A 13,187-nucleotide genomic window follows, 5' to 3' on the forward strand; every position below is an offset into this window, starting at 1 on the left:
AGGTGGTTTGTTCCATAGCCCTTACTCCAGACAAAGTGGATCTTCGAGCAAACTTGTTATGACCAGTTCTCTTAGTTAAGTAAACAAGATTAATATAGCTTTGTATCAAAATAGCTTTGACAAGTCAGTGTGTGAGAAAGCTAATATGTTTATGTAATTGCATGAAGCCGAGTAGAATTAACGATTAATTTTCACGCGTATTTTAAAAGTTTTCGCAAATTAATCGTTAATTGTACGAGGACTCATAGCGATTACGTGTTTATTATAGAGTGCAAAATTTTCTTAAAACAACACAGCTTCTCACTCTTGTTTTCCTGTAGTGCTGAGTACGGTCGTACGGATCGCGTTGATGGGTTTACCAATTTCTCTTGGCCATGGCGCTCCGCGCGCGCGCCTTCACCGCGCAGAGCTCCATTATCAATCGCAATGGAACCAATTTAGCGAACGTTGTGAAAACCAAGACAAACGAATAAACCAGTGAAGTATCGGAATCCTTGTGGACTTTCTTGTCTCATTTCCATGTTTCAAGCTTCACAAACATATTTCAATTGTTTTGATAGGACAAATATTCGTGGATAAACTAATTTTTGAACAATTTGATTCGGGGCAGTTTCGTTCGCACCGCCTGGCTCTCATGCAGTTATAACACACACAGAGCTTAGATAGATAGATAGATAGATAGATAGATAGATAGATAGATAGATAGATAGATAGATAGATAGATAGATAGATAGATAGATAGATAGATAGATAGATAGATAGATAGATAGATAGATAGATAGATAGATAGATAGATAGATTTATTAAAAATCCATTGCAGCCCAGAGGCTGGATTACGGACTGTACAATATATAAGGCTAAAATACGCGATAAGATAAAAAAAAAACTATTATAAATAAATAAATAACAGTATACCGTATTTACTCGAATAAGCGCCGCCCCCGAATAAGCGCCGCCCTCGATTAAGCGCCGCACATGGAGCGGAATGGTTAATAAGCGCCGCCCTCGAATAAGCGCCGCAGCTCCGGTGCGGCGCTTATTTGAGTATTTCCATAAAATGATAAAAATACACTGCAATCGCTGCAATGCGGTTCTCAGCCAGCAATGGGAATTTACTGTCATCAATAGTGATGTTTTTCAGTTCGAAGTGAGTATATCTTGATGCTCTTTCATTCAGTTCTCTCTTCAAAATGTTCGCGTTCTTCAGTTCTTGCGTGAAGGCTGTAAACTTCGCCGGTACGACAAGCCCAACCTCCCTCTTTCTCTTCCCTGTAACTGTTGCAGCAAGGAAATGTTTTGGCTTTGTGGTATGAGCCTTTTAATAAGCGCCGCCCTCAAATAAGCGCCGCCCTCGAATAAGCGCCGCACAGGAGACACGAACAATTAAATAAGCGCCGCGGCGCTTATTCGAGTAAATACGGTAAGTGAAAATAAAAAACAAAGGAACAAAGATACTACGTCGTAAAATATAAAAAATAGCCGCGGATATACGATAAAAACGTTAGAAAATAGCCGCGTTATGCATGATAAAACTATTCTTAAATCTATTTGTTCTGCAAATAGGTACGTTAAAAGCGCGCTTTCTCCTTAAAGCTACGGTACTAAGATTACGTGGCGGCAAAAGGCCATGTAATTTGGGGAGGCTGTTGTCCTTAATCTCATTGAATAGTCTCTCCGTCAGCCATTGGCGCCGTTGATGGAGGGTGGTAATGTTGCACTCTTTAGGAGCCTCTTGGTAGCCTAAGTCTGGGAAAATAATTCTAAGTGCACGGCGCTGAATTTTCTCTAGCTCGTCAGAGAGATACTCGGGCAGACCATTGTGGAAAACTTGGCAAGCATATTCAGACACAGGCCGGATACACGTAGTATAGAAACAAAGTAGCTGCGCAGGATCTCCTTTTGCACGCTTAAGTTGCCTTAACAGATAAAGCCTAGAGGCTCCTTTTTTTGATAACATTCTCTATGTGAGCGTTCAACTTTAGATTGTTTGAAATTGTGAGACCAAGAAGTCTTACGCTAGTTACAACCTCTATTGGTTTGTTGTTAATAGTAACTGCTTCGAAGGGATCTACAGACTTTGAGAAACTTATCTGCAACTCTTTACACTTGTTCTCATTCAATTGGAACTTATCTATTTCGGCTTGCCTAACTAGGTCGTCTACGGCAGCTTGTATTCCACTTTGTTGGCCCTTGTGGACTGTCTCGGCCATCGATGTATCATCGACGTACTTCCAAAGGTTGACGCCATTGACATTGATGTCGTTTATCATGACCAGGAAAAGCCAGGGCCCCAGTTTGGTCCCCTGCGGTACACCAGCCCTGACAGGACCCCAATCCGAGTAGCAATCGTGGGCGAGTTTTACTCGTTGCTTCCTGTCAGTAAGAAAATCTTCAATCCAGTCCAGCACCTAAGGTGGGAGCTCATAATCCATAAGCTTAGCCATGAGAATGGTGTGGTCGATAAGATCGAAAGCTTTCCTAAAGTCGAAGAGCACCACGCGCACTTTAGAACCGTTGCTGTCGGTATCCTTATACCAGTTGTGGAGCATGCTGATTAGGGCATGTACAGTGCTGGAGTTCGGGACAGTCCCGTATTGGTTATGCTCTTAATTATGCTTAATTATGCTCTTAAAGATCATTGTCAAGCAACTATTAAGCTTAATCATGCTCTTAAAGATCACTGTTAAGCAACGTACAATGAGTGATTTTCCTGTGTTCTCCTTTTCTTGTCGTTTATTTAGATCTCAGTAGGAGCAGCATTGACTGAGTTAACTATTTTAAATATTTTTTGGGACACGAAACTGCTCCTAATTGAACTATGCTCTTGTAAGGGAATTCATCACAAGGGTGAAGTGTAGCCTAACGGCGCAGTCGTGTTTTAGTGGATTCGTATTACCTCCTTGTGGGGAAGAGGTAATACGAGTCCCCCAAAAACGACTGCGTGGAAGGCTAGGATGAAGTGATGATAGGAAGACGACCATCGAGTAAGTGAGCTTAGAATGTCAGTTTTACTGAAACGGTTTTCCGTACTCAGATGTAGCATTATTCTCACGAGGCCGAGTAGAATTATGGATTAATTTTCAAGCGCATTTTAAAAGTTTCCCAAATTGCGCGAAAGGGCCAATTTGGGCAGACTTTAAAATTACAAGTAAAAATTAATCGTAAATCTACGAGGAATCATCGCGATTACGCTTGGAGGGCAAAATTAATTTTTCTCAAAACCATCAAGGAATTCGTAAAACAGTCAGTAAAGCACTCACCGTAAGCAAGCCGAAACAAACAAATTATTTTTTTTCGTAGAGTACAAAACAAACAAAACTGACGAGAAGAGTTACCATTACACAGATGTAATTAAAAGAGAATACAAGTTTAATTCAGGAGCAAACTAACAACGATAAAAATTAAGGCGAGGCATCAATTAATTATTCACATGCGTTGTGAAGCTTCCTGCCCCTTGAAAATAACACGAACATAGATTGACAAAAATAGAAAACGGTGGATCCAAAGAAGGAACTCCCGGAGTAATGTCTTCCAGTGAATTTGACCTGCTCCTTCCTCCCATCTAAAGGACACTGTTATGCTCGGTTATCGTTCGTTGTAAGAAGAAGTAACGAGGTGAAATCACTTGGTCGCCATGTCGACTGATTTCAGTTTCTCAGCCAAACAAATATCAATCCGATCCAAGTTTTTAGCTTTGACGCAAATAATATTTTTATGTTTTTTGTAAGAGACACAAAAACTTAACCTTTACGAATTTCCTTTCTAGCTACAGCACTTGATTTCCATGTATTTTTGGTACAAACAATCCGGCTTAATTAAAGAGTTGTACTCCAATAAACCTCAAAGAACTAGTGGTTTTTGGGCACAACATAAGGAAAACAGCAAAAATGTAGACCTGGTGTGCTCAGCCAATGAGAAGCGATTACTTTCGCAATTCGACCAATCAGGAGAAAGTAATTTTGCCCTCGGTGAAAGGAAAATTAGGAAAAATACCCTCTGTTACAACAAATCAGCATTCTTATCGTTGATACATATATTATCATTCATTGCATAAAATGCACTTATCTTATGCAAACATTTATACATTGGTGAGACAGGAAGAAGACTAGGCGCCTGATTTTGCGAACATCTTTGAGGCGTTGAAGGAAATGACAAGGAGACGTCAAAACCAGTCTCTACACACAAAGACTTTTCATGTGAATATTGAAGCTTCAGGTTCACCGGCTTTATTTAAGGCTTCTCTTATTTTACAAACTACCTTCTTTAAGTTCCTTCAGTTATATTACCAAATGTTACCTAAAAAGTATTAATGGAGCCTTTTGTATACGCTCCAACAAGCATGCATGGTAACTGGACAAACGTTTTCTTCTTTAAGTTCTACAGTTTTATTACCAAATGTTATGTAAAAAGCATTAATGGAGCCTTTTGTATGCGCTCCAGCAAGCATGCACATGGTAAATGGGCAAACGTTTTCTTCTTTAAGTTCCTAAAGTTATATTACCAAATGTTATGTAAAAAGCATTAATGGAGCCTTTTGTATACGCTCCGGCAAGCATGTTTGGTAACTGGGCAAACTTTTTCTTCTTTAAGTTCTACAGTTGTATTACCCAAGGTTATCTCAAAAGCATTAAATATTAGTGGAGCCTTTTGTACACGCTCCGGCAAGCATGCTTGGTAACTGGACAAACGTTATCTTCTTTAATTTTCTACAATTATATTACCAAATGTTATCTAAAAACCCTTAATTGAGCCTTTTGTACACGCTCCAACAAACATGCTTGACAACGGAACAAACGCCAAAATAGGGTTTCTAGGAGGCATTTCAAAAGTAAACCAGCCAATAAACGGATAGATGATCAGAATGACTGAATTACAAAAACCCAATTGTTCCGCCACGTTTGCAAATGACATGTTAGTTGGAATTGCATAAGAACCTGAGCTGTTTAATGAATAATCGAGTTATTAACACGGTCTTCACGAACTGTTAAATGCTTATTAATTCCTACAGTAGAGCCTCTGCCTTGAAAACCTCACATAATACGGACACCTCTGTATGCCAGGCGGGATAATACGGATAGTTAACTTGGTCCCAGTAAGGCCAAATGAACATGTAAACTCTCCCTTTATATGACGGGCAAATTCATAGTACGGACAATCCGTTCAGCCTCTTTTGGTGGATTGAAACATTTTACTGCATAATTAGTATATCCAATTCCAACGACTGGACACAAAATGAGTCCAATAACACTATCAGTTCAAGATGCAATTTTGCTTATGGTAAGTTCTCCCCCCGTTTCTGTAGGAAACATACGTATTGGCGCATTTGTGCCCCTTGTACGTGTCCTAAGAAAAACTCCTTAGCCATGAACCTCATTTAGCGTCCGTTTCTGTAGGTAGTCACAGTGGCTCGCTACAAAAAAAGCAACTTCATTGAATGTTTAACTACAAATCACTCACAGCAATATGTTTTGTATCGTATTCTTTCTATCAGTCTACAAATCACTAAGTACGTATCAAGAAATAGGTCAAAACTTTCCTTATTTTATATTGTTGCTTTAGGGTAAACAAACGCCCACGACTACGACGTCAATGAGAACGTCAGAAAAACAATAGTTTTAATTCGAAAAACTCTGTACGTGCATTATACACTTTCGTACATTTCTTTGCCTTCCTCTGCAAAATAACACCGTAAAATGACCAAAGTTTTATGGAGAACGTGAATGTACGTCTTGATGATTAATTTTATTTTCTCTTTCTCAACTTTAAAACCACCCGCACGAAGTTAGCTCATATAGTCCGGCCACATTACACAACATCACGAGTTTTTTTCAGAAAACACTAATGTAATTTTTAAGTTCCGCTTTCGTTGGCGTCGTCGTCGTCTCTGCTGAGGTCCCTATTTTCTCTTCTACACCGTATCGTTTCCCTGGCAACATTAAGGGTGCAGTCTGACCAGTGTCTAAACGAATCAATATTCACTTTAGTTGATAAATTGCGTGAATCAACGAACTTAAGTGGTTTTTTTAATTTACTGAATTTATCTTCTGAATATTTTCCTTTTTTATTTTAATAACTAAAGCTTTTCTTTTCATGCTATCTACTAAATCTGTTCTTATGTTATCTACTAAATCTTTCCTAGCTACTAAACTTTTCTTTTTTCATCTACTAAATTCTTTTCTTTTATGTTATCTGCCAAATCTTTTCTTTTAATGCTATCTACTAAATCGTTTTTTTTAATATTATCTGCTAAATCGTTTCTTTTAATGTTATCTACCAAATCTTTTCTTTTAATGTTATCTACTAAATCTTTTCTTTTATGTTATCTACTAAATCTTTCCTAGCTACTAAATCTTTCCTTTTTATGTTATCTACCAAATCTTTTCTTTTAGTGTTTTTTACTAAATTTTTTCTTTTAATGTTATCTTCCAAATCTTTTCTTTTCATGTTATCTACTAAATCTTTCCTTTTTATGTTATCTACTAAATCTTTTCTTTTAATGTTATCTCCTAAATTTTTTTTAATGTTATCTACCAAATCTTTTCTTTTAATGTTATCTACTAAATCTTTTTTTATGTTATCTACCAAATCTTTTCTTTTGATGTTATCTACTAAATCTTTTGTTTTTATGTTATCTAATAAACCCTTTCTTTTATGTAATCTACCAAATCTTTTTATTGTATGTTATCTACTAAATCTTTTCTTTTCATATTATCTACTATATCTCGTAGCTCCTAAATCTTTTCTTTTTATATTATCTACTAAATCTTTCCTAGCTATTAAACCTTTTCTTTTTATGTTATCTACTAAATCTTTTCTTTTATGTTATGTACTAAATCTTTCTTGTTATGAGCCATTTTTCAGGCGATTTACTCTTATGGAAGGTAGCATCCCATAACTCACTAATTAGCATGCCACAGAGAAGGTATATTTATTATCCCCTAATGTTTGCTTTTCCCTTTGTTTTTTATTGGGATTCGTTACTATTAAAGTCATTCACCCTGTTGGATCATAGCTTAATTTTTGTCTACTCATGAACTAATGGATCAGTAATCATGTACAAGTTAGAAATAATTATGATTCACTTAATTGATTATTGAAATTATTTCACTTGGACTTCACTCACTAACTCGTAATTCAGAACAGCAGCAGTTAATAGGTATCTATGTCTCTCGGATAGATTTTTTGTAACAGCGTTGGCAATGCAATCTACACCCAGCTCTTTCTACGTACCTAAATCATACAATTATTTCAGAGTGGAGTGACGCCTTGATCACGTTTTACTCTTCTATCCTATAAATTATATTTAAAAACTGAAGGCTGCGTTTCTTTTTGCGCAAGTGAATAGAAAAGAACATAAAAAGTAAAAGAAAACAAAATAAAAATAACGAACAAACAAAAAACAAGCACAATCACCACCACAACAAAATAGTTACAACGTTGATTGCGTATCATTTGCTCAAACTTTAGTATCGTATGATTTTGTTGGTTTAGCGGTATGGATAGTGACGACGGTCACATCAGTGTGGGATTCGAAGTTGCCGGGCCGTTCTTTGTCTTCTTTCCTTGAAGGATTCTCAGTTGATTCTTCCTCTTCTTCGAGGGTGAAGTTGACCATGCCGCTGTCTTTTATGGCGGTTTTCATGGACGGCATGTCAATTCTACCTGTCTGAAGTTGTTGCTTAAGAACGTTAGTCCCAGCCAATCCTCGAATTTCGCCCTGAAGTTCATTCAAAGGTAACAAAAGGGCGAGGCAACAAGATAGGGACCATTTTGGATTTTTGCGCCATTCTTTGATGTAACGATAAATGTAGATAATGTACTGGACTGAAAAGACAAAATAAACTAAATTACTTAAATTGTAATGGGACAGTTAAAGAATCTTTTTCTAGGATTGAGAAATTAGAAATTCGAAACCTTTGAACCTGCCTCATTAGGTATTCATTGCTTTTACTTATAGACCTTTTCCATAAATGGCAGCCGATAAATTATTAATTTATTTTCATGGAAATTAGCCTTATTATTAAAAACTGAATCATTGTATAATGCAATTCGAGGGATTTGATTGGCTTAGCGGCCATGGTATATGAGCCATTATACCATGGCCGAGAAATGGCGGCCATTAAATTGTCTGCTGGTTATTCTTGACCAGCGAAATCAGTAAGATCTAGCAATATTTCTATTCCAAATGCACTTGTTGGATATGAGATGATTATAGCCAACTCGGCGCTACGCGCCTTGTTGGCTATCAATCATCTCATATCCAACACGCGCTCGTGGAATAATTGTTAAATAGGCTCGCTAGCATAGGCAAAATTCAGTAGAATTTTTACTGTAAACGAAGTTAGTAAGGCCTATTAACATATTTGAAAAGAATAATAAATCGGCCGCCATTAATGAAAAAGGTCTATACAATACTCGTTGGTCTGCTTCACTTTCTTTCCTCGTATTCGTTATTTAGATATTAATGAAATACGGAAATTCCCCAATAGGCCTTTTGCAACAGTCGATCACGTTACCTACTTCTCTTAAACACAATGATTTACCTATTTTTAGCAAATAATTTTATCAAAACTGAAAAGAGCGTAAAAAAGAAAAAAACCTGGCATGTGAATTGGCAGGCTTATATCTTCGAAAGAGAAATGTTTATGGACGTTCAAAATTAGAAGGATTTGTGTGAGAAAAAGCCAGCTTGCCATCCAGTCACGCTTCAGTGCTTTTCCACACAAATCCTTGTAAATTTTCCAATTTTTAAACTGTTGGTCTGAAAATGCATATTCCAGCTAAGTTTGTCACCCTCTTTCTTTCTGTACGATTAACTACGGAAAACGTGACTGGATAGTAGTCCGTTCTCGCTTCCATACAAAACCTTACAATTTTTCCAACATTCAAATCGTCCTGAAATCTCAGCCTTAAAGGTTATTGGTCTGAAAATTGGTAACAAAAATATAGCTAACAAAAATATACTTTTTGCATTTTGTAATTCATATAGCTGCAGCTATTGGCAAGTTTGCCAATTTTTGGTCACATGATCAACTGTTGCAAAAGGCCTATTCCTTAGAGACATCATGTCCCAGGGAAATTTGTGTTACTTTTTGAAAACACAGTAACTGAGGATTCCAACAAAAGCCTGGTAAAAAGACTGGTAAGCCTGGTGAAGTCTGGTTCAACCAGGCTTACCAGGCTTTTGGTTTGAACTCAAGTCTGGTTAAGAGTCTGGTATGCCTGGTTTTACCAGGCTTTCAGGGTGAGTGTGGTTAAAACACCGTACCTGAAAAGCAGGGTTAGACGGGTTTTCCCAGACTTTCAGGGTAAGTGTGGTGGGAAAGCATAACCTGGAAAGCCAGGTTGGCCTGGTTTCCCCAGGCTTTCAGGTTAGGTATGGTTGGCAAATATTACCTGGAAAGCAAGGTTTAGCCTGGTTTTCTCAGTAAAAGGGTGCATACTCAGCTGTAGTAGGTTAACAAACTAGAAAAACAGAGTAACCTAGCTTATCCAGGCGTTTTTTCACGTTTGCTTTGGCTATGGTTTTACTTTACTACGTTCTGTGATTGGGTAGCAAAATGTGCGCAAATTTCTCAACCAATCAGAAACAAAATCATAAATCACAATAATAACAAAATTCCCATTCAAGTTCAGGTAAATAGTAACAACTTTTATTGCAAACTCTTGTGCAATTTCTTACACTTTCCTTGGAATTTAAAATGGAGAATGTACATGTACACACGTTGAGAAGATAAATTCTTGACAGCTACAACCATAAACTTTGTAAAGAAATTGATGTGCAACTTTCTGAGAAAAAAATCCTTTCCACACCAATGCCTCATTGGTGTCAAGAAAATAATACATGTATCATAAATGATCTGATGTTTACTTCATTGAAATTGCACATGTTGCATTATACAACTCTTATCTGATTTTGATGTCAATGAATGCTGTTTCTGCTGCTTGGAAATTTATTTTTCTTCTTCAGGAATGGACCTGGAAAAAAGGTGAGGAAATACATGTGTAAATATTAATTTAAAGTTACACAATTATTCAGTGGCTCTTAGAGGATGGGAGAGCCTACAAAAAAATGTTTAAAATGCATTAAAATACAACTGTAGTTACTTGCACCTTCATTTTCATGATCTCAAACTTTATGGCATTTGAGCATGATTACAAACTGCATAATACACAAAATTTGGTTAAAGTTTTTTTTTTACGGTATTTCTTTCCCCAAGGTTCAATGCTTCATAACTTGCAATTCACAACAAAGTCGAACACAATGTTCTAACAATACAGTGTATAATGATAGGTACATGTATTTTCAATCACTAAAATAAATTGTAACAAGGCGGATAAGGACTTGTTACCCACCCCAATGGTTAAAATGCCTGTTTTGCCTACATATACATATTGCTAACAAGAAAGAAAAATTTTCTCCACCAACAATGTCAATAGTTGTCAAGCAAAACAAGGGAAACAGTCAAATAAATATTAATTAAATTGACATTAAAATTATAGCTGAACTGGTCTGCACTGAAAAGGAGCCATCTGATTGGCTCCCTGAGTGGTGCAAATTTGTCTATACACACCGATAAGATGGGCCACTTTTGGTACAATGTATGTTTGAAAGGAACAAAGTGTTTCAATTTTGACCAAAATGTTCTATCTATTCTAAGCTTATGAAAAACAAACTGTTGAAACTGTCATGTCACAGTATTATTACAACATAAAGGCAAAACATTTCCTCATCCAGACAAAGAACATAAACAAGTTCCGTGCAGACTTGAAAGCAACAATGGGAAAGCATAAAAAATAAAACCTTACTAATTAACTGCATGTAACTTGCTCGGTCGGTATTGGAAAGATAATGGTCTCATCCTTTTTTAACTTGACCAATACATGTATTTTCCCAGAACAGACCTCATGCTAGCTCTAGTTTTGTGACTATGCTTCTTACACCACATACATGTAAATGTACTGTAGGTTTGCTTTGGCCCATTAAATGTGTGATATTTCTTTTAGCCAATGTAGAACAACTCAAGAATTACTGTGTATTAACTCCTGCCAGCATACTGCACTCAGTTTGTCTATGTTGACACTGAACGCCAGTGTAGGGGGCAATTCATTAAACATTGCCAAAGTAAATTTCTGAATTACCCCACTACAGTATGTCTCTTGGTTGACAGGGAAACAACTGACCAGAACATCACCACATGTGAAATCCAGCACTCAGATGACTGTGTCTTGTGAATGAGGTTTACCGGTAAGTTACATTGTACATTGAATTTACATGCATATGGGGTTATTGATTTTGTGTCACCAACTGTGTGTCAAGAGGGTGAAGAAACAGACCTCGAATTCACATACAGTACAATAACTTGGGTCGAAGTTATTGAGCTACAATCCATTCCTTTATGCAAAGTGCAATACAGTAGATGGTACATGTACAGGTAATTCTAAGTTGTGGCCCAGAGGGTATACATCGGGTATGCTTCATGTAAAAGTCCTTTTAAAGTGTGTACGTACATGTATACATTCAAGAATTCATTTCAATATATACAATCTAGGACAGCTTCACTTACGTTTAAGTTACAAAGTGGCAAGAGAAGGGGGCACTCATAAAATTATTAATACCCATGACTCAACATAGCAAATGTTTTCTTTCTGTGAGAGAGCCATAGCCAGACTTTTAGGAAAGGTGAGGTGAGCATTGAAAGTGAAAAAGACTTGAGCTTCAAGGGGGAATTTGGGGGTACACGTATGCTCCCCCAGAAAAGAGTGAAATGCAGAAGCTTTTTTTTTTTTTTTTCCCGACAGAAAACTGTCAATAACTTTATTCATCGTTACCGTTGTCTCCACACTCACAATTCTCCCCTTGGCTATTTGGAATGTCATCACAGAGGGCATATTGAATGATATCACCGATATATATTCCAAATCACACATATTCCAAATCACATCTGTGTTATATTACGCCAATTCTATTGTCTTTTATTGTCTCAGAAGCTTTGGAATGCTATTTTGAGCTCTTCTTCATGGATACAATGTTCAAAAAAATATTCTTGTTCAAATGTGAAATAGCAACTTTTTGATTTCTTGCAAGTCAACATTATTATTTTAGCATTGCTCCTGGCATGGCCCCTATGGGACAAGTGTAACGAGGAGATAGTTTACTTTATAAATGGTGTAAGGCCTGCGTGTCTTAGACTTTCTTTACATGTATATTGGCTGCTTCTCCTCACCATTTCTTAACTAATTTAGTTTCCTGTGTACATTCATAGCTCAAAGATCATATCTTTGTAATGCCTTCTGCACATGGCTTTTGCCTAATCTCTATATTTTGTAAATTTACTTACCGTCGATTGCATCTACCCGTGAACGCACGCGCGCAAAACATGTTTTCACGTGACGTCAAACGTCTAAGTTTCAGGTGTCAAACTTTGAAGTTTCCCCGCCCAAATGTGAAGTTCCCTCTCTCGTGGTCCACTCCGGTTCTCTTTGAAGCTTCCACTGTCAGTGTGGTCCGAAGAAATCAGCGAAAATCTCGATCTTCACTGATATGGAGAGCAGAAAAAGTATAGAGGATTTTCTAACAGACGTGGACGAGGACTTACTTATATATGCTGCTGAGTTAAGAAGCAATGGTTTCACGTCAACAGCGAGCGCAAAGTATCTAACGGAAAACGATCTAGCGGGAATCCCTGAAGGACATAAAAGACTTATTTTAAATATGGTTAGCCGTCTGAGAACGCCCGTACGTGAAAGACCGCAAACAAAATTCCCCTCATCCTCAGAGAAAAGTCCAGCTTCTAAATCTCCAGCGAGGAAAAAAACTGTCCTTAGTGTTGGCGAGACAAGTGTTGGACAAGAAGCACAGTGGTCACAACGTGAAGCCAGCGTCTCGCGCCCAACGATTAGACGAAAATTACTGTCCCCTGGAGAAAGATTCATCGAAGAAAAACGCAACGCTGTGGAGGAAAAACTTGCCGAAGCTGCTGAAAAACGAAAAGTGCTGGAAGATTCTTACCGAAGAATCAAAGAGGCTGCTTCTGAAAATAACCTTACCGGCCAACGATGCAGTAATTGCCATTACCGAAATCATACTGTTCGCAGTTGTCGGATGGAAAAGTGCGAGTCAGTATTTTTCTGTGGCGAATTAACGCGACATCCTGACGAAAAGATGAAGCTCCAAGAGCAGAAGA

General features: G+C 37.5%; 2 protein-coding genes across 2 annotated transcripts in view; one reads left to right on the plus strand and one right to left on the minus strand.

The window, feature by feature from the left end:
• LOC146485634 (ras-like protein 1) overlaps positions 1-13,187 on the plus strand; it is a 567,471-nt gene that overhangs the window by 8,430 nt on the left and 545,854 nt on the right. The window lies entirely within an intron of this gene.
• Positions 6,374-13,187, minus strand: part of LOC146485636 (uncharacterized) — a 44,955-nt gene continuing 38,141 nt past the window's right edge. Inside the window, exon 8 of the mRNA XM_085102969.1 lies at positions 6,374-7,824. Coding sequence (XP_084959095.1) covers positions 7,457-7,824 — 368 coding nt within the window. The 3' untranslated portion in view covers positions 6,374-7,456. The remainder of the gene's footprint in view (positions 7,825-13,187) is intronic.

Source organism: Pavona decussata, unplaced genomic scaffold, assembly GCF_977016875.1.
Source record: "Pavona decussata unplaced genomic scaffold, jaPavDecu1.1 SCAFFOLD_25, whole genome shotgun sequence".
Taxonomy (NCBI): domain Eukaryota; kingdom Metazoa; phylum Cnidaria; class Anthozoa; order Scleractinia; family Agariciidae; genus Pavona; species Pavona decussata.